The sequence below is a fragment of the Trichechus manatus genome, unplaced genomic scaffold, assembly GCF_000243295.1.
Source record: "Trichechus manatus latirostris isolate Lorelei unplaced genomic scaffold, TriManLat1.0 scaffold00185, whole genome shotgun sequence".
In the NCBI taxonomy this organism is placed as follows: domain Eukaryota; kingdom Metazoa; phylum Chordata; class Mammalia; order Sirenia; family Trichechidae; genus Trichechus; species Trichechus manatus.
Genome location: NW_004444121.1, coordinates 4395016 through 4416625, shown reverse-complemented (window position 1 = coordinate 4416625; position 21610 = coordinate 4395016). Strand labels below are relative to the sequence as shown.

The 21610-nt window shown below is 53.2% G+C and overlaps 1 protein-coding gene across 1 annotated transcript in view; it reads right to left on the bottom strand.

The window, feature by feature from the left end:
* Positions 1-15122, bottom strand: part of SPATC1 (spermatogenesis and centriole associated 1) — a 26331-nt gene extending 11209 nt beyond the window's left edge. The window contains exon 1 of the mRNA XM_004387388.1: positions 14912-15122. Coding sequence (XP_004387445.1) covers positions 14912-15122 — 211 coding nt within the window. The remainder of the gene's footprint in view (positions 1-14911) is intronic.
* Positions 15123-21610: the final 6488 nt, after the last annotated feature.

The following is a 21610-nucleotide window of genomic DNA, read 5'->3' as shown; positions in this document are numbered from 1 at the left end:
CCCCTCGCCCTCTGTGGGCCCTCCTCCCCTCTGCCCTCTGTGGGGCCCCCCTCCCCTCTGCCCTCTGTGGGGCCCCCCTCCCCTCGCCCTCTGTGGGCCCCCCTCCCCTCCATCCTCTGCCGGCTCCTGGCCTGTCTTTAGCTCACGTCGCCTTTCAGTCCCAGGCACATGTCTCTAATCACCTGCTCTCGCAGCCACGGGGATGCACCCCTAAATCTGCCCACTGCTCTGAGCTGCTGGTGCCTTCGGTGTTCCCCCAAGGACGGTGTCCCCCAGCAGGACTCTCACGTCACCAAGTTGTCCCTACTGTTCCCTGGAGGGAGGAGTGGGCTTTCTCCCTGGGGGGAGAAACTCGACCCACAAGGTAGGGGCCCCTCAGGGAGCCAGAGCTGGAACAAGTGTGGGGGGCTGGCTCCGGCCAGGCACGCTCAGGGTCAGCTTGGTGACAGGGCGTGCAGATGCAACCGAGAGGGCAGGTTAGACCCAGCCCGCAGTCCCCATGACACCCACTTCATAGGCTTCACTCTCCTGGACCCCCGCGTGGGCCTCCCGGGGAGAACCCCCCTGTCATGGATTGAAGTGTGTCCCCCAAAAATATCTGTCAACTTGGCTAGTCATGATTCCCACTATTGTATTATTGTGTTATCTGATGTGATTTTCTTATGTGTTGTAAACTCAGTCACTACGATGAGGTTATACTGATGAGGTTTACAAGATTAGATAGTGTCTTAATCCAATCTCTTTTGAGATATAAAAGAGAGAAGCGAGCCGAGACACATGGGAACCTCATACCACCAAGAATGCAGTGCTGGGAGCAGAGCGCGTCCTTTGGACCTGAGGTTCCTGCGCAGAGAAGCTCCCAGACCAAAGGAAGATTGATGACATGGACCTTCCTCCAGAGCCAACAGAGAAAGCGTTCCTCTGGAGCTGATGCCCTGAATTTGGACTTGCAGCCTACTGGACTGTGAGAGAATAAACTTGTCTTTGTTAAAACCATCTACTCGTGGTATTTCTGTTAGAGCAGCACTAGATGACTAAGACACCACCCAGCCACTGTTTGGGTGGGGTTGAGGGGAAGACTCCTTGGAGGCAGAGCAGCTTGTGGGGAATGAGGAAGGAAGGCAAGTGCAAGGAAGGTTTGGCGGGTGTGCAATTTAATTGAAATCCTCCCCACTAATTTTTTATTGTGTTAAAAGCAATAGTGTTCATTATAGGCAAAAATGGGAATACAGACGGGTCAGAGAGAAAGTCAGCACTGCAGCTGGCCTGGTCACTGCTAGGTAAGCCTCCGTGCTGCCTTGAAGACTTTCTCAGTGTGTTTGCACAGCACAGGGGTCGGGAAATCTTTGTGAAGGGCCAGATGGCAAATATTTCCGGCCTCTTCGTGCGCCATGTGTTCTCTGTCGCGAATCCTCAACTCTGCTGTCGAATCGAGACTTCACCTCAGATAGGACATGAATGGATGAGCATGGCCGTGTGCCATGGATTGACTGTCACTGAAAAATGAAAGCTTCAGTCCTGGCTCCCGGCTGTGCACAGACAGGTGTGGGGCGGCGGTCTTTTGAATCCGGCTTCTTCGTTCTGGGTGCGCACCTCACTGCTTCCAGCACGGCCCGTCTTTCAAACAGCACGTGTTGTGGCAGCTGAGCTTCCCCCTGTGGACGGACCATTGTTCATGGAGCCTTTTCCTGTCATTGCGTATTTACATTGATTCCAGTTTCGCCCAACAAGCAATCCTACTACACAAATATTTGTTGTTGATTTTCTCTGGAAATGGACATTTTAGAGGCTCTTAATGCACAAGGCCAAATTTCCTTTCTTTACAACCTCCCAGAAACAGTCTGACACGCACGTGGAAGTGTCTGACATGTTACTTAACTCTCTGCTGGTCCTCTCCCTGCGTATGTTGCAAGATGTCCCCCTGCTTCATTTGCCTTCTGAGTTCTAAATATTTTTTTTCAAATGAACCGCATTTGTGTGACCTTTCTCACTGTGGTCTTGTTACTCCCACCCAAGTGACTGGATGGGACTGTGCAGGTAAGGTAATTGTGGCCCAACAAGGGGATTGGTCAGTTTTGCCATTCCACTGGGCTTGAAATGAGCCATCTCAGAGGCAGGAAGGAGAGCATCCCACCACCACCAAGTAAGAACAGCCAGGAGCCAGCACGTTCTTTGGACCCAGGATCCCTGCACTGAGAAGCTCCTGGAAGCAGGAAACTGAGAGAGAGAGCAAGCTGTAACCCTGAAGACGGCAAGAAGTGGTGGCAGCACTGACCTGGCAGCAGGAGATGGCGCAGTGGGCCCACAGAAAGAGAAAGCTGAGTGCCTTTGGGCAGAGGCCTAGGGCCAGGGAGAGGTGTGCCCGTGAGCACGGTTGAGAAGAGGCTGTCCTGATGGAAGAACTGTATCCTGAGTGTTCCTGAGCCTGAATTATAACTGTTACTTCCCTAACAAACCCCATAATCCTGAGAGTTGTCTGTGAGTTCTGTGTGACCATTGCGGTGAATTATTGAACCCAACAGAGAAGTAGAGAGTGCCGCTGGAGGGATGGCTGGTATCAAACATGGTAAAGATGGTGGAGAGAGGAGGCATGTCTGACCTCTGCCTCATAGGGATCAGCCTTGGGCTGTTGTTCTTGATTCTCCCTCCCCCTTGTGAAGTTAGAGGAGGCCGGACTCTGCCACCACGTCATTTTTACAATAATCAACTAGTTTTTTTCTTTATGAGTTTAGTTTTGTTTTGGTTTAGTGGACATTTTTTATTTAGGAGCAAGGAGACGATAATATTTGTGGGCCAAAGAGAAGCAGCCCACAGAGAAGAAGAATGTGAAAGAGAGGAAACCACCAGGGCCAAATGTGGGGAAGAACTCAACAAGCCTCTAGCCTGGTGAGGAGGATGGACCGAAGATGTCCAAGGGGAGGATGGGGAATTGTCCTTCTCAGCCTCTGCTTCCTCCAAGAGGAGCCCAGGGTTGGGGTGACATGGGGAAGGGGCATCTGGGGCAGTGTTCACAGGATGGGGAGAGAGGAAGGTCACGGGTCATCTGTCCCTGCACAGCCAGGGGAGTCACAGGATGGTGAGAGAGAGGATGGTCATGGCCATGTCTTCACAGCCAGGGCATGAACAGTGTCCTAATGTTTGAAGCAGCTGGGCAAGGCGAGAAGATGTGATGAAGGTTCTCTCTCTCCACAACGGGTCTGGGAAGGTGACTGCTGTGGAGTGACTGGCAAATGGAGGGGGGGAGTTGAGGGGCTGAGAGGGTGAAGAGGAGTGGAGGGACCTTGGCCAGGACTCCTCAGAGGGAAAGGACCCCAATATGTACTTTAAAAAAAGTTGAATTCCAGGTAAGAAATATTAAATAGGACAAAGAAGGTGACCTTATGACCACCTAGGGTGCAAGTCACAGAAAGGATAACACCAACATATATAAAGCAAACCCCACATGAACTCCAAGGAAGAGTGGGCCCCTGACCCACCTAGACTCAGGGCAGAAGGAACAAGGACACAGGAATCTGGATAAAATTAATAGACAATCTCATGCCTAATAAAGTCAATCTAACACTCATAAGGAGTCCCCAGCTGGTGCAAATGATTAAGTTCTTGGCCTCTAATCAAAAGGTTAGTGGTTTGAATCCGCCCAGAGGTGACTCAGAAGAAAGGTCAGGCAACCTGCTTCCAAAAAATCAGCCACTGAAAACCCTATGGAGTGCGGCTCTACTCTGACACACATGGGGTCGCCGTGAGTTGGAATCGACTCCACGGCAGCTGGTTTGGTGTTTTTGGTTTAATATCTAATCAGGTCAATCTAGTACCTGATAAAATTGATGTAATACCTAACTCGATGCTCCAATGCTGTTCCTGTGGGGAGGAGCTCTGGCTGTATTTGGGCGAAGGGGACCAGAGGGGGTGCTAGCAGCTGGAATGGGGGTTCCCGGGAAGATCAAGTTAAGATCAGAGATGGGAGTACTGAGGACAGAGTCGACTGACGGAGGCTGAATGAATAAGCATCAAGAGTGGGCCAGGCAGGGGCAGGAGAGGGGACTCCTTTCCCGGCCCCCAAGTCTGTGGTGAGGAGGAGGCAGACACTATTCTCAGAAAGGCCCACCCTTCTGTTTATCTGTTAATGGCAAAGACTGGAAACAACCAACCACAGAAGAATCGTTCAGCAAATCATGAAATGTCCAAATATAGTTTATGTGCAACAATTTAAATGATATCACACATGAAGAAAGCAAAAAGGTCATTAAAAAGAAAGAAAAGACCAAAATGGTTATCAGAAACTTGCTCTTGAATGTCGAGTAGCTAAAGCAAATGGAAGAAATGATGAAGTAGAAGAGCTTGCGGTGCGATTGATTACTTTTGTATGGTCTGTCTAGCCATGGTCTTGTAACTCCCACCCCGGTGATTGGGCAATAGGGTAATTGTGGCCAACCAAGGTGACTAGTCAGTTTTGCCTTAAAAGAGAGCCAGTTACAAAACAGAGGAGAAGATCCTACCATAGCCAAGGAAGAACAGCCAGGATAGGAGAGCATGTCCTCTGGACCTGGGATCCCTGAGCCGAGAAGCTCCTGGAAGCAGGAGACTGTGAGAGAGAGCAAGCTGTAACCCTGAAGACAGTGAGAAGTGGTGACAGGAGAGACCCGGCAGCAGGAGATGGCGCAGTGGGCTTCCCGGCCCATGGAGGGAGAAAGCTGAGTGCCTTTGGGGAGAAGCCTAGGGCCAGGGAGAGGTGTGCCTGCGAGCACGGTTGAGAAGAAGCTGTCCTGATGGAAGAACTGTATTCTGAGTGTTTCTGAACCTGAATTGCAACCTGCTACTTCCCTAATAAACCCCATAATCGTGAGTATGGTTTGTGAGTTCTGTGTGGCCATTGCAATGAATTATCGAACCCAGCAGAGAAGTAGAGAGTGCTGTGTGAGGGATGGTTGGTGTCAGAATTAGTAAAGATGGCGGAGAGAGGAGGCTTGTCTGGCCTCCACCTCATGGGAGTCAGCTTTGCGCTGTTCATCTTGATTCTCTTTCCCCCTTGTGGGGTTGGAGGATGTCAGACACTGCTCTGAAGCCATATTTACAGAACTGAACATATGATTTCAAAGGGCAGCTCAAAAAGACAAAGTATTATAATGAAGTGTGCAAAGGTCTGGAGTTAGAAAGCCAAAAGGGAAAAATACTTTTGGCATTTCTCAAGCTGAAAGAACTGAAGAAAAAATTCAAGACTCGAGGTGCAATTTTGAAGGATTTTGTGGACAGAATATTGACTAACATAGGAAGCATCAAAAGAAGGTGGAAGGAATACACAGAGTCACTGTACTAAAAAGAATTGGTCAACATGCAACCATTTCAGGAAGTAGCATATGATCAAGAGCCGATGGTACTGAAGGAAGAAGTCCAAGGTGCACTGAAGGCGTTGGCGAAAAACAAGGCTCCAGGAATTGATGGAATGTCGGTTGAGATGTTTCAACAAACAGGTGCAGCGCTGAAGTGCTCACTTGTCTATGCCAAGAAATTTGGAATATAGCTAACTGCCCAACTGACTTGACGAAATCCATATTTGTTCCCATTCCAAAGAAAGGTGATCCAACAGGATGTGCAAATTATTGAACGATATCAAAATCACACACAAGTAGAATTTTCCTGAAGATAATTCAAAAATGGTTGCAGCAGTACATTGACAGGGAACTGCTGGAAATTCAAGCCAGATTCAAAAGAGGATGTGGCACGAGGGATATCATTGCTGATGTCAGATGGATCTTGGCTGAAAGCAGAGAATACCAGAAAGATGTTTGCCTGTGTTTTATTGACTATGCAGAAGCATTTGGCTGTGTGGATCATAACAAATTGTAGATAACATTGCAAAGAATGGGAATTCCAGAACACTTAATGGTGCTCATGTGCTACCGGTACATGGACCAAGAGGCAGTTGTTTGAACAGAACAATGGGATACTGAGTGGTTTAAAATCAGGAAAGGTGTGCATCAGGGTTGTATCCTTTCACCATACTTTTCCAATCTGTATGCTGAGCAAATAATCAGAGAAGCTGGACTATATGAAGAAGAACGTGGCGTCAGGATTGGTGGAAGATTCATTTTCAACCTGTAATACGCAGATGACACAACCTTGCTCGCCTAAAAGTGAAGAGGACTTGAAGCACTTACTGATGAAGATCAAAGACCACAGCCTTCAGTATGGATTACACCTCAACATAAAGAAAACAAAAGTCCTCACAACTGGACCAATAAGCAACATCATGATAAATGCAGAAAAGATTGAGGTTGTCAAGGATTTCATTTTACTTGGATCCATAATTAATGCCCATGGAAGCAGCAGTCAAGAAATCAAAGGGCGTATTGCGTTCGGCAAATCTGCTGCAAAAGACTTCTTTAAAGTGTTAAAAAGCAAAGATGTCACTTTGAGGACTAAAGTGCACCTGACCCAAGCTATAATATTTTCAATTGCCTCAAGAAAATTTCAATATGCACGTGAAAGCTGAGCAAGGAATAAAGAAGACCGAAGAACAGTTGATGCCTTTGAGTTACGGTGTTGGTGAAGAATATTGAATATACCATGGACTGCCAGAAGAATGAACGACTCTGTCTTGGAAGAAGTACAGCCAGAGTGCTCCTTGAAAGTGAGGATGGTGAGTCCCCCAGCCTTGTAATCTGATATAAAATGTACAAGTGATTAGTTTTTGTAACTTAAAAACATTTGTAACTGATTGATTTAGATTTGCGCGTTGAAAATCTTCCTAGGTTTATGTACAATACCAGAACATTGAAGAGAAATTTAGATTCTCTGCGTTTATGTTTATTTTATGCATAAGGATTATTGAGGGTCCAGAATGGTCTGTTATATCAATTTAAGTTAAGAAGCAAAGCAAATGTCTTAAATTTACAAGTGCCGTTTACAGCGTCTTGAACTGTTTAAGGAACTCCTGTTTTCCACAGGATCTGCTCCTCTGGATCTTCCCCATCACAGGGGGCTCCTAACTTTGGAGTCCACCGAGACTCCCCCGTCTCTCACAGCCCACAGCCTGTTGGTCAGGATCCGCCTTGCATTGTGCCTCGAATTCGATCGCCACCCACACTACTGTCGGGCCCAACGTCTCGGTGGACCGACAACGTCCCTGCCTGCCAGCCCACCGCGTGCAAATCCCGGTGGAGGCCCGAGGCTCCGCCCTCGTCCCGGGTTTCCAAGGCCACGCAGGCGGGACAGCGCGTGGAGACCCGGGCCCAGGGGGAGACAGAGGTTGGGCCCGGGCCCTAGCAGCCAAGCTCCGGCAGCCCGAGGGTGCAGGGGCCCTCCTCCACCGCCCGAGCGGACGCCTGGCGGCCCGAAGCCCGGGGAGCGGGGTTGGGGGCGGGGCCCGGGTGTCCGGGCGGGGCCAGGGGCGGGGTCTAAGCGTCGGGGCGGGGCCCAGGCGTGGAGAAGGGGCCAGGCGCGGGGCCGAGCGTTTGGGCGGGAAGCTGAGGCCCTGAAGAGTGAGGACCTGGAGAAGAGCGAAGGATCGAGGGAGACTGGTGAGCGAAGGCGGCTCTCGGCGCAGTTCCAAAAGGGGTAAGGGGTGTGGCGGGCTGGAGAGAGAGGCAGAGGTGTGGGCGGAGGGGAAGCAGGGCCGAGGGAAGGGATGGGCCCTGAAGGGGAGAGATGGCCCAGAGGGGAGGGGACTGGGCTAAAGAAGGGAGGAAACCTGGGGTGAAGATGAGACCTGAGGGGGGACAGGACCTGCGGTGAAGATGAGACCTGAGGGGGACAGGACCTGCGGTGAAGATGAGACCTGAGGGGGGACAGGACCTGAGGTGAAGATGAGACCTGAGGGGGGACAGGACCTGAGGTGAAGGTGAGACCTGAGGGGGGACAGGACCTGAGGAGAAGATGAGACCTGATGGGGACAGGACCTGATGTGAAGATGAGACCTGAGGGGGACAGGAATTGAGGTGAGGAGGGCACCTGAGGTGAAGATGAGACCTGAGGGGGGACAGGACCTGAGGTGGGGAGCGGACCTGAGGGCAGACAGGACCTGAGGTGAGGAGGGGACCTGAGGTGAAGTTGAGACCTGAGGGTGGGATGGGACCTGAGGTGAGGAGGGGACTTGAGGGGAGACGGGATTTGAGGGGGGACAGAACCTGAGATGAGTTCAAGACCTGAGGTGGGAGAACAGAATCTTGAGGGGGAAGATGAGGTTTTGAAGCGGGTGGTAAAGTCTCTGAGGGGTGGATGTGTCCTGAGGAGGCGTCAGGCCCTGAGGGAAAGATGGGGCCTGGGGGGCCAGTACCCTGAAGGAAGGAAAGTGGGGAGAATGAGCGTAGAGACAGTCCCTGAGAGGTGTGGGGAGCAGGACAGATGGAGTGGGTGGCGTGGGAAGGAGTGGTAAATGACCCCCCTGAAAAAAGGAGGCAGGCCGTCCCCTGCCCAGGAAGCCCCCAACAGCCTGCAGCCCCCAAAAGAGGACAGTGTGGGGCTGGGGAGGGGAGTGGGCTTAGCTGAGGGAGGAGAAAGGAGGGCATGTCAGGTGAAAAGAGCAGAGTCAAAGGCCCAGTTTTGACCACCTGCCTGTCCTGACCACCTGTTCCCTTCTGACTGGCTGTCCCATCCTGGCTGCCTGTTGCCTCCTGACCACCAGTTCCCTTCTGACTGGCTGTCTCGTCCTAACTGCCTGTTCCCTCCTGACCACCTGTCCCATCCTGACTGATTGTACTATTCTGACTGCCTGTTCCCTTCTGACTGTCTGCCTTGTCCTGACTGACTGTACTGTCCTGGAGACCTATTTCTGTCCTGACTGCCTCTGTGGAGAAGCCAGGTCCAACCCAGTCGAGCAGGAGCCAGTTTTCAGCACAATCAGTGTTTTAGTGTCTTGAGCACTGCGTTCAGCCCTCCTTTCCTTTCTCCTCAGCTGCTCTGATAGCCCTGCATCCCTCATCCATTTTCTATCTTCCAGAAACTCTGAGGAACTACCCCATCAGGTGCAGGGGGCCCTGCAGTCCTAATCTGTCCTGGTTTTACCTCCCACCTGCCATGTGTGAGGGGCCAAGGTCTGAACCTCTCAGTGTCTGTTCCTTCCCCTGTGAAGTTAATTCAGCCAGTGTGCACTGATTTCCTGCTGCTCACAGTATCTTCTCTGGCCACAGCAGTTGTACCTTCTGGCTTGCTTGGGAGATCACTCCCAGCCACCTGTTCTTTGAGCTGCTTCAGATCTCCAGTGTACTGGCCTCTTTTTTCTGCCCATCTGACAGCCGTCCCGGCCTCTGTTTCCCTCTCAGCCAGCGAATTCCATGTTCCTAATCTCTTTTGCTGAGTCATTGTCAGTGTTCGACTGCCTGCCTTCCCCATGCCTGACCATGGGCTACCAAATGCACTGGAGAAAGCACGAGGTTGATGCTGTTGCCCTGTAAATCCATAGGTACAAGCGCTGTTTGGGCCACTATACAACCGGATAGTCTTCCCATGTTCCTCTCTCAGTTCTTTCTCCCATTTCCACTGAATTTCAGACATTCCTCCACCTTCCTCTACCTGCCTGTGGCTCTCAGGATGATGTCTTCTTTACAGAGAAAATTGAAACCATGAGTCCAAAGTTCCTGAGCTTCCCACCTCCCAGCATTCCCACTCACCCACGTTTCCCTTCTTCCTTCCCTTCCTTTCCAGTGGAAGAGATGTTCTTCCTTTAGTCCTCTCCCCTTGCCCCTCTTCTATAGTCCCCATTTTTCTGGCATATTTCCAGTCTCTCCTGGCTCCTTCTCCTTAATATATAAATAAACTCAGGTTGCTGCCATCTTGAAAAGAAACTCTTGACTCCCTGCCCTCTCTAGCTATTGCCCTCTCTCCTCCCCCTTGCAGCCAAACTTCCTGGACTAGGGACACCATCTGTTATCTCCATTTTCTCACCCAGTCTTCATCTCACTCTAGTCTGCCTTTCCCACCTATCTCAGTGTTGAAGTCTCTCTAACCAAGGTCATTAATGCCTCCAGTCATTAAAGGCTGTGGACATTGTCAGTATTCTTCTTGCTTGACCCCTCGGCAGCCTTTGAAGCTGTCTCTTGACTTCCCTTCCCTGCCTGATCTCACTGGGGACTTGTCCCCCAGCCCTTTTATCCTCTTCTAAACACTCTTCCCAGACAGTCTCACCCCTTCCTGCAGCTTCACTTATCACCAACTCTTGAATCTACTCTCCAGCCCTGCCCTCTCCTCTGAGCTTCAGGCTTATATGGCCACTGCTTTGTGGACGCTCCACGTGGATGTTGTGTGGAGGTCTTAAAGTCAGCTCGTCCAAAATATAACTCGTTCTCTTCCTCCAAAGCTCCATTTCCTCCTCCCAGGAGCACCCCTAACATTCGTAGGACCCTGGGCAAGAGCACAAATGGAGGCCCACGTACCATATGTCAAGATATTTAGAAGTTTTCATTTAAGTTAAAAACTGTTATATTATGTCCTATCTTCTTACTCTGGCAAATAATCCTTTGTAACAACCTGGAAGGTCAGATTTGAACTTGGAATTCCTGGACTCCCTGGAGTTCTTTTCCAAGATGAAAGCCAGCCCCAGCCCTGAACTTCATCCTGCACCTCCCCCTTCCTGACCTGGGCTCAGTCCTGAACTGTGAGGGGCCTGGTGCATACACTTGTAAGCCCCCATAGCCCATGTGTCCACACTGATTACACCTCTCAAGCTGCCTTTCCTCCTGTGTCCCTCCTGTGGAGGATGGGCCCAAGCTCTGGAACAGGGGACTTAGGAGGTAGGACTGTGCACAAGAGCACAGGAGAGAAGAGTGGGCCCAGAATGTGGGGAACTGAAGGTCAAGATCAATTCTCAAAGAAAAATGAGAATAAGAGGCTGACCCCAAGAGGAAGGCCAGTCAGGGAATGGGCAGGGTGGGTACCCAGGATGAAGAAGTGGCCCAGTGGCATCACTAGGGTTGTGTCACCCAGTGCGGTAACTCATGGTGTCACACTCGCATGGACCTCCTCCCGTACCAGACCATACAGAATCCTTAGTAATGTTTTTTGTACTGATGTTAGCTGTAGAGTGATTCCTGTATACCACTCCTTTTTGTTTAATTACTACTTCATTCTCAAAAAGTTATTGATATAGGTTCACAAATATTAATTACCACAGTATAGTAGCTAAAACACAGAAAAATTTGACAAAATCAGTGACTGTAAAAACACCCATAGCAACGAAACAGCACACGTTGTAGCAAGTGCAGGTGAAACCACGTGATTCAAAGCTCATTGTAACTGGGTAATATGACAGCTCTGACTGGAGTTCATGAGAAGGTTCAAAAAGCAAATTAGCATAGTTTTAGCCTTGTAAGTAGATTGATGCATGTAAGTTGGACTTACGAAAAATGTTTTTTGTTGTTATAGCTAACTACAGGAATGTTTGTATAGAGTCATTTTGGTGTCACCCCCCTGACAGTATCACCTGGTGCAGTCTACACCCCCCTTACCCCCCTAGTGACGCCACTGAAGTGACCAGAGAAAGAGGCACTATACAGGGATTCACTTTGCTGGGAAAGGGGCTGGCGTGGCCTTCGGTCTCAGGTGAGTCAACACCAGCCACCCAGTCACCTCAGCTGGGGCAGCAGACAGTCTGGACAGTCTCTCTTCATCTCTCACTCCCCAGCAGATAGGGTGTCCACCTTTCTTACTGAATAACCTGACTCAGTGTGTCTCCACCATCTAGTTCACACCACCATTGTCTTCCACTGGGATGACTGCAACAGCCCCAGTCTAACTGGTCTCCCTGCCTCACCGTGGTCTCCCTCGAGTCCATCTCTTCCACAGCACAAGTCTTTTCGAGTACAAACATGACTACTTTCTGCTTGAAACCACCACTGTCTGCTTATCGCCTTTAGGATCAAGTCCAAGCTCCTTAGCATGTCATTCGCAGTCCTTGGGACCCCTGCTGACCTCTCTGGCTGCATCGCTTACCACTCACCGGGTCCAGCAGGCACTTACACCCCACACATCACACATGCTCACATACAATCACACACACACACCACACACCACGCTGACTCACACACACACACACCACACAACTCACACACCATACTCACACCACACACAACCCCCACACTAATACACACTCACACCTCACACATCCCACACACTCACCTACAATCACACACACACTACACACCACGCTGACACACACAAACACACACACCACACAACTCACCATACACCGCACAAAACCCCCACACTAATACACACCACACACACCACATACGCTCACACATATGCTGACACACACAGTCACATGCCCACACATTCACACACAGCACACTCCCAAACACACACATAGCACACACAGAAACACATACATCCACACACACTCACATCCACACATTCATGCATACCACAAAACTCATATGCCGTGCACACACTTAACACACACTCAAACTCACCATCACAAAGCACACACTCAGACACACACACACACCACACCTACTACAACACAAACAGCACACACACCACATATACAATTATACACACATTCACTCACTCACACTCCACACACTCGCACACTCGTGCAAACACACATACTGCACATGCACACACCATACTTATATTCACCACATACACACTCATGCACACCACACAGTCACACACATTCACACAAACATGCACTTGCATGCACTTCACACACACTCTTATCACATGCACTGCACAACCACCCACACGTCCACTCACACTCAGAAACACTACTGCACTCCACACACACACTTCATACACATTCACTCACACTCTCTTACACTCATGCAAACATGTTCTCACATGCCCCACTCACACACAACACACATACCATACAACTTACACACTTAACACACATTCACACATAGAGTCACACTCACAAGGCACACTCAGATACACTCAAACACCTATACACTCACACTCACACACATTCCACGTTCACACCCATACACATACTACCACACATCTCATCATACAGTTACACATATCACACAAACACACACAACAGACTTATACAAACACACCCACACACCACACTCCCACACATCTCACGTACACTTTGTACACCTACACATGCCACAATACTCCATACACATCACACTCACACACTCTTTCATCACGTGCACTCACGTGCATGCACGCACGCGCACACACACACACACACACACACACACAGAGGGTAGACTTTAACTACACTGATCTACTTGTCAGTCCTGTAACTCCCAAGTTCCAGGCTTTACCGGAGCGTGTCCTCTGCCTGCGATGCCCTTTCCCGCTTCGCCACCGCTAGCTGTGGCTCCCCCGCTCCAGAACATGGCCTAAGCCTTGTGCTTGCCCCCAGGGCGTTGCAAGTTCTACAGTGGTTCAAAGATTCCCTTAAGAAGCAAAGCAAGAGAAGAAGGCTTACTTGGTTAGCCCCGAGTCAGAACCCAGGGTCTAGTTTCTTAAACTGAGATTTCTTGAGCGTTTTCCTCGCCCGCGCGTGTTCTTTTGGTTCCCTGAGTCCTTAGCGGTACAAGCTTTGAAAGGCGAAGGGCCTGTGTGCTTGTACATGGGATCAGTAAGGGGGAAGCTGGGTGGAGGCAGCTGTTGGGAGTGAGGGAAAAAGGCTTTGAGCCTGGACAAGAGGAGAGGAGGGGGTGGGGACAGACCCCAGGGCCTTGAGCGTCCCCGTGGAAAGGCTCAAATGCTGTGTCAGAAACACGTCTAGTTTGGAGACAGCTAAGTTGCAGGTTCTCGTTGGCCAGAGGCCCTCTCGGAGGGGAGCCAGCTGAAGGAGCGCTGAAGCCATGGGGGCTGGGCTGGCTGAGGGTGGAGGGGCAGGGGCTGAACCCAGAGCTGGGAGCCTAGCTGGGGGGCGGGCGTGTGGCTTGCTCAGAGAGACGGGTGGGGAGGAGGGGCTATCGGTCCTAATGCTACACGGAGGTTGACAAGGATGTGGCACGTAGGAGGACACCAGGACCCTTTCAGAGTCTGCTGCCAGCTCTAGAGGCTCAGATGGGCAGAGGCCAGGAAGAGCAGAAAGGAGGGAGCTTCCCAGCCTGACTGGTCAGAGGTGCGCGCCCAGCACAGAGCAGAGGTGGGAGGCATGTGGCGGAGGCGCATCACTGGGGGTGGTTCGCGTAGAGAAGTTCACTTTGAGAGGACAGGAGGGCGGCCGTAAGAGGGGTGTGCACGCACAGCCGCGGCATCCACGTGCCCTTGGTAGGCGTCCCCAGCACCCCATCTCAGCACTGAAGTCCTGGCCACACCTGCACCTCGCCTCCCGAGGAGTCCTCTCCGCGATACCTTCAGGGCAAACCCCACTCTGCCCACAGCTTCCGTTCTTCCTGTCACCACACTCGGCCCCTCTGCTCTGGGCCTAACTGGGGACCACCACTCCAACGCTCTTCTTCAGACACTGCCCTTCTCTGCCCATCCTCCCTGCTCACCCAGTTCTGGACACCCTCTCCGTCACGCATGTGGCACCCAGACCTTGATCTTCAGTCCTGCCTTTTCTCCTCGCTCTCAGACTTGTACTGTCAGTGCCCCTGGCCATCTTCCACTGGACAGTAATGGGGGAGGGTGGAAAGGGGCTGCAGGGGAGGGATGGGGGGCTGAGGGATAAGGCAGGGAAGACTGAGGGATGGGGGAGGGGTGAGGAGGCTGAGGGTCAGCGACATATCTGGCCCAGCAGAGGTGGGAAATTCTCCGTCTGTGAGCTTCTTGGAAGTTTAGCTGAGGGCTGCGATGTGGGCAGGCCCCACAGTGAGTGAGTGGGATTGGGGCCTAGCTTTGCCCTGTTGTCTCAATGGCCCTGTGTTCTCATCCTCCCTCTTCCGTGGGGCCACCGCCTGTCAGCTGTCAGCTTGCTCCTACCCATGCTCCTCTCTCAGGGAGCCCCAAGCCCCCGCCTGCAGCGGCCCCCTTCTTGGCTCAGCCTTCCCTTCCCTTCCTATCTTACAGTTACCTTGGTGTGGTGCTGGGCCGGCAGCTGCCTCTCCAAGCCCACTGCTGAACCCGCTGACCCCCAGGCCGCCTGCCTGGGTCTTGATGGCCGACCTGAGCTCGTGGTTCTCCCGAATGAGCCTCACCAGCTTCTTCAGTTCCTCGTTTTCCCGCACTAGCCTCTCGATCTGATGACGCAGCCCCTCGTAACTGGCGAGCAGAGACATGCCCCAGGGCAGCGCGAGGGTGCACCCCTCAGGGGGGCACTGCACCTGGAGGCTGCCCAGAGCCCCGGGCGAGGCCCGGATTGGAGCGGGCGCAAGGTTTGCAAGGCCAGCCCAGTGGGCCGGTATTGTGAGGTCAGAGGCTGCTAGGTGCAGCTGCCTATGCCTCCAGGCTTGTGCACGGCCTGGCCTCTGCCTGGAACATCCGATGCTTCTCTGTCTGGCCATCTTCACTCTCAATATGCTCCTCCTCGAAGCCGCCTCTCGTCCCTGGATGCTGCCCGCTGCCTCCAAGGTCCCAGCAGGGCCTGGGTCCCAGCCAGTGGTCCCTCCCTGTTGGAGCCCTTAGCACAGGTCTCTCTGCAGGGCTCTCTGTTGCTGTTCCTTTCACTTCACTGTGCGGGCAGGGACTGTGCCCTCGCCTGGGGACCCCCAGCGTCCAGAGACATGCCTAGACCAGTGTGATAGGTGACCGGGATGTTTGCTGAGTACAGAATGAAAACTCACTGCCCACTTCCTGGCCAGGTGGCCCCTCCCTCCATCTTGATCCTACCTGGCGAGTCTGTTGGTGTCCTCCTGGGGACGCACTGGCTGGGACACCTGCCTGTGGTTTCTTCTGATCCCTCAGGGTCCTGCTTGGCCTGCGCTGCTGGCCCCGGGCCCGCCTGTTGGAGCACCTGGCTCCCCACAGCTCAGTGTGCCCATGTCTGATGATGCATGTCCCTCCAAGTCTTCTGACAGCAGTGGCCCCCCTGTCCCGTGGCTCCTTGAGTCTCCCTGACTTCAGTCCTTTGAAACCCCAAGGCCGTATCTGTCTTCTGGTCCCCAGAGCCTGCGGCCTCCTCTTCCAGCCGCTCAGTCTCCGTCGTGCTCTTCTCTCTCGGCACTATCTGCGCGGAGAGCTCAGGGGGTCTGGCCCAGGGGCCGAGCGAGGCCATGTCCTTATGACCTCCTGGGACTCTGTGGGCAGCAGCTCTCAGGCCTCTTGGGGAGCTGAGAGCTGAGGAAATCCAGGGACAGGCCAGGGCAAAGTCCTGGTGGAGCCGGAAGGGGGAGAAGCCAGCCTGGGCTGGGGCAGCCTGAGCTGAGCATTCCACCGGACCTCACAATGGGGGCCAGCCCCTACCCACCCCCGATGCCCCAGACTGTGATCCTGTTGAGTCACTACAGCCCCCGGACCAGGCCACGGCCCTCTTCAATGGGACAGGCCTCCCCATGCCCTCTGCTCGGGGGTGCACCCCAACATAAGCTCCCCACTGTCCCCTCAGCTGTCTCCCTGCAGCCTGGCCCCATTGCCCACCTCCTCCTCGGGTTGGCGCCATCTTTGCTGTCTGTTTCCCGCCGTACCAGCGCTCCATTCCCCCAGATGTGCACACGGAGAGCCGGCTGTACGGCAGCACTGGGATAAGAGCTGGAGTTCAGTGCTGGTCAAACTCAGGCATCGTCCTGCCTCATGGGCCTCACTGTGTGGTAGGCATATGTGTAAAGTCACATCGCAGCTGGGCCACGTGGGTAGGGAGGCGGCGCGTGGATTAGACCCGCAGACCAGTCGGCCGTCCCTGCAGAAGCGATGACTGACATTACGAGGTGAACGGCAGAGGGGGGCAGAGCTCTCCGGCAGAGCAACAGCCTGTGCGGTGGCCGTCGGGGGTGCATTCCACCGGGGGAGCTGAGAGAAGGGGCACGTGGGGGCACAGAGAGTGAGGGGAGGGGATATGTGTGCTGGGAGGGCGGAGGGCCCGGGCCTGTGGCTGCGCTCTGATGTGGATCTTCATCCTGAGAGCCGCATGAGGCCCTTGAAGGGTTCCTAGGAAAGGGGTGTGGGGAGCAGATCGGAGGGAAGGACCACTCTGCTGAACGAGCATAGTAAGGCGGCCACCATGGTCATCCAAGAGGTGGAGGTGGCAGTGGGGAGAAGCGGACAGCGCTGGAACGGACAGGTCTTTGTTTGCCCTCCCCTCCTCTGGGCCTCATCGTTCTCTCTTATTTTCTCCTCATCCCGATTTTCTTACCATTTTTTCTGGGCTGTGTCGTTTATACACAAGTGTACTTTGGCACCCAAATCTGTTGAGTTTGAGTTTTGAGTTTGGGATCGAGGGTAGCAAAAGTTCGGAGAGCGAGGGTGAAAACTTTACCCACACCCATTGGGGCTGCATGCTCGGGAAAGAGAGTCTGGGGCGTGGGAGACATTGGGTCTCTACGCTGCCTTTGGTCCAGCTGTCTGAGCCCCTTGACAACGTTGCTTCAGGGCTGCATGGGACACCCGGCCACAGGGGTCTGCCCTGCCAGGGTGACTGGACCCAGCGTCTCCCGGTGTCTGTGAGCAGAGGTCCAGCTGGCGTCTCCCTGCGCACCCTCGTTTGGAATCTGGTGCACACCTCCTCGAGTGTCTTCCCGTCAGTGTGTGCTGAGTCAGAGCCCTCCCTCTGTTTTCGGGCCAGTGGCTTCTGCACAGTTTGTCCCCGTTCAGATCTCATTAGATTCAGTTCATTGTTCCAGTTTGGCGAGGCTGTGAGGGAGCTTTGCTCCCTGAGCCTCTTGGCCCTGGATTCTTGGCAGGTTTAACAAGCTCGGTCCTAAAGCTGTCTTTCAAGGCAGACAGTTGCTGAAGGACAGTGTCTCCCCTCCCAGAGCTGCAGTGCCCACAGAGGGCAGCTCTAGAAGCTGGGAGTCTGGATTCAGGGCGTCAGCAGGCCCTTTTCTCCCTCATCTCTCTCAGCTTCTGGCAGCCTGGGCGTTTCTTGGTTTGTCCACGGCTCCTGACATGCTGTCTTCCCCAGTCTGTGTCTCTTTTTCCCTGTCTATACTCTTCTGTGGAGCCCTGGTGGCGAAGTGGTTAAGAGCACGGCTGCTAACCAGAAGGTCGGCAGTTGGAATCCACCAGCAGCTCCTTGGAAACCCTACGGGGTTCTACTCTGTCCTTTAGGGTCACTATGAGTGGGAATCGACTTGGCGGCAGTGGGCTATGGGTCCTCTTTTATAAAACGCCACTCAGAAGGGATTAGGGTTAGGACCCCCTCTACTCTGGTATGACTTCGTTAACTGATTACATCTGCAAAGAAAATTCCTATTTCCCTAAACAAAGTCACAGGTACAGGGGTGAGGACTTCAGCATATCTTCTTTGGGGAACACAACTCAATCCATGACACGCAGGCGTCTCTCACCTGGAGCCTCCTGCCCGCGTCCGGCACCCTCTTGCCTCCATCCACCAGGACCACCTGTGCTGTGCTGCCCCGGTGGGCGGTCCCCATCCTGCCTACTGCTGGCCTAGGGGACCCTCAGTGGAGCTTCCTCCTTCCCTCTGCCTCCGCCTCACACAGTGGAAGGGCCACTGTGACGTGTTTTGAGTGCCTGCTGTATGCCAGGCTCTGCTGTCACAGTCTCAACGCTATCTGACAGAGGAGAATACTGTGTGTGCCCTGCCCTGCCCTTCCCTCGCACTCCCGGCTGTCAGAGTCAGAGCACGGCCTGGCAAGCTGACTGCTCACCCTGTCTTCAAGCTGCAGCCGCACCCCTCTGCTGCGGCCTCTCTGCACAGCTTCGGGGTGGAGGGGAGGGTCAAACAATGTCCTGGGGGAGGACAGGGCCACCACACATCCTGCTTTGTATCCTGGAGCCCAGCACAGGCCCTGCATGTAGGAGGTGCTCAGTAAATGCATGGGTGCATTTTTATTTGAACTTTTTCCTTCTTTCTAACAGAATCCCCCCTGAAACTGGAAAAGGTGTGGTGTGGACCAGCAGTAGCAACATGTAGGGTGCTAAGTGGCCTTCTGTGTGCCTGGGACAGACGTACCCCTAGATTCCTCGGGAACCAGTCATGCCCAGACGGGTCTGGAGGGTGAGGGACGGCAGGTGCCCTGAGTGCAGGAACCTACTTGTCTACCCAGGCCCTGCCCGTCTGGGGCTGGGCAGAGGGGCAGAGGAAGGCCCTCAAGGTCGAGGCTGGGCATAGAGTCTGTTGGGAGTGTGATACCTGGCCACCAACACAGGGGTCTGCCTCCTCCCTGCCCCCACCCCACGCTGCTGCTGGGTTCATTGCCCTCAGCCACACCCTCAATTAATCCCCATGCCTCCTTCAGACCTCAGCTCATGGCCTCTCCTCAGGGTCCCCCTCCCCGTCACCCTGGCTGCCCCTTAGGAAGCAGCCTCACAGGGCGGTTACAAGCCCAACTCCCTTCAGTCTCACTGTGGGCCGGGGCAGGCCCGCTGATCCTCTGCCTCAGTTTCTTCATCCGTCCAGTGGGGCCAGTCATGTTCCTTCCTCACAAGCTGTGTGAGGGTTCACCTAGTGCATGTAAAACAGGGAGCTGTCAGGCACCAAGTAAGCGCTAACTACATTTTCTTATCAGCCCACAGACCTCAGAAGCCCTTTGGGTGCCAGGCGCCCTCATGGGTCCTGGAGGACACAGCCAGACAGGCCAGACATGGCGGAGCCTCTGCTGTCTCTCTGGCCACTGTTTATATGGCCTGGAGCTACCCACTTGCCAGCTGGAAGCTGGTGGGGGATGGGGTGTACTGGGGCTCCCCAGCCTTGTCCCCGGCCCAAAGGGAGTTCACATTTCTGGGCTCGGGAGACAGCGGGCAGAGAGGTTGCTGGGCCTGGGCTCTGACGAACCTGAGTGAGGGTCCGCACTCTGCCTGTTACCGCTGGACGAGTGTCTGTGCCTCACTTTCCTCATTAGGGGCTGTTCCTTCGGTTGTTCACTCTGCAGCAGGCATCGAGGCCCTTCTTTCACGGGTGCGGGGAGCCAGAGAAGCCCTGTGGCTGCGGGGCTGGTGTCATAGCAGGGACGAGGGGCCATACACAGATAGATGGTCTGGGGGGATGGGCGATGTGTGTGTGTGTGTGTGTGTGTGTTTGGGGGGTGCTTGATCCCTGACCAGGTGACGTGTGGGAGAACACCTGAAAGAAGTGAGGAAAAAGAAAGAAGACGTTAGGGGACGACACCTTCCGGACAGCACACCAGCCAGTGCAGAGGCCCTGAGGCATCTGCGTGCAGTGCTGAGGCGTCAGGGAGGCTGTGTGGTGGGGCAGGCTGGGCCAGGGACAGAGTTGGGGGCTGAGTCGGGGTCCTGCTGGGGCCCTGCTGGTTGTCACGGGGACTTGGATTTTATACCCAGTGCAGCAGACAGGCTGGGAGTGTTTAGAGTATGGCAAGGAATATTCTCAGTGTGTAAAATGGTAGTAGTAGCAGCATCAGGGGGAATAATGTGAATCAAGATCAGCCCAAGGCTGATCCCTATGAGGTGGAGATCAGACATACCTCTGTTCTCCATTCTTTTTACCAATTTTGACACCAGCCATCCTCCCCACGACACTCTCTACTTCTCTGCTGGGTTCATAATCCGTTGCAATGGCCACAGAGAACTCATAGGCCATATTTACAGTAAAGTGGTTTATTAAGGAAGTAATAGGGTACAACTTGGGATTAGGATCACCAGGCTACAACTGGAATCAGGATCAGGAGGCAGACAGTCTGGAAGGCTCCCCTGAAGAGATCCCATTCCTCGCTTCTTCAGTGCAGGACAGCTCTCTCAGCTCCTCTCAGATGTTGCAAGCAAGCAGGCCCTTCTCTCTGCTGTGCATGTCCCCTCTCAGCTGTGCAGGGCTCATCTCAGCCCTTCAGGACAGGCCTCTCTGCTGTCAGCTCTGCCACAGGGCTCCTTCCCAGCCTTTCACCATCTTCAGTGTTACAGCCCTTGACCCATGTGACAGCTCTTTTAGGAGGTGCCTTACCTCCTCTCTCACTGCTGCTTCTTTCTTCCTTCTGCTTCTGTCTGCTTTCTGTCTGAAAAACCTCTGTGGGGTTGGCTGCATATATACACAAACTCCTTGTCAATTTCAAGGCATGGCCCACCCACCGGGGCCACAAACTGACCAATCCTCTCTTGGTGGGCCACAGACACTTCATTTGCATGTTAGGCTATGGTCACTTCCTTTACATGGATTATATTGTCACTTCATTTGCATAGTGTATTGACCAATCTCATTTGAAAGTGAGTTGACCATTGTGTTCATGAGACATGATTAGGTTATGTTAATGAGGATTAGGGTAGGATGCACCATCCTTGCTTGAGTCACACCTTTTATCTTAAAAGAGATATAACGGAGAGAGATGTGAGCAGAGAAGAGGGACCTACTACTGCCAAGAAAACAGAGCTGGGAGCAGAGCACATCCTTTGGACGGGGTCCCTGAGCGGAGAACCTCCTAGACCCAGGGGAAGATTGATGCTACCACACGTAGCGATCTCCAAGGAACGCCAGGCCCACAGATGTTGGAAGGAGACAAGGATCTACCCCCAGAGCTGACAGAGAAAGCTTTCCCCTAGAGCTGGTGCTCTGGATTTGGACTTCTAGCCTCTTTAACCGTGAGAGAATAAATTTATGTTTGTTAAAGCCATCCACTTGTGGTATTTCTGTTGTAGCAGCACTAGATAACTAAGACATACCCATAATTCCTTTTTTCTCATAAGTCTTTCAGGTTTTATT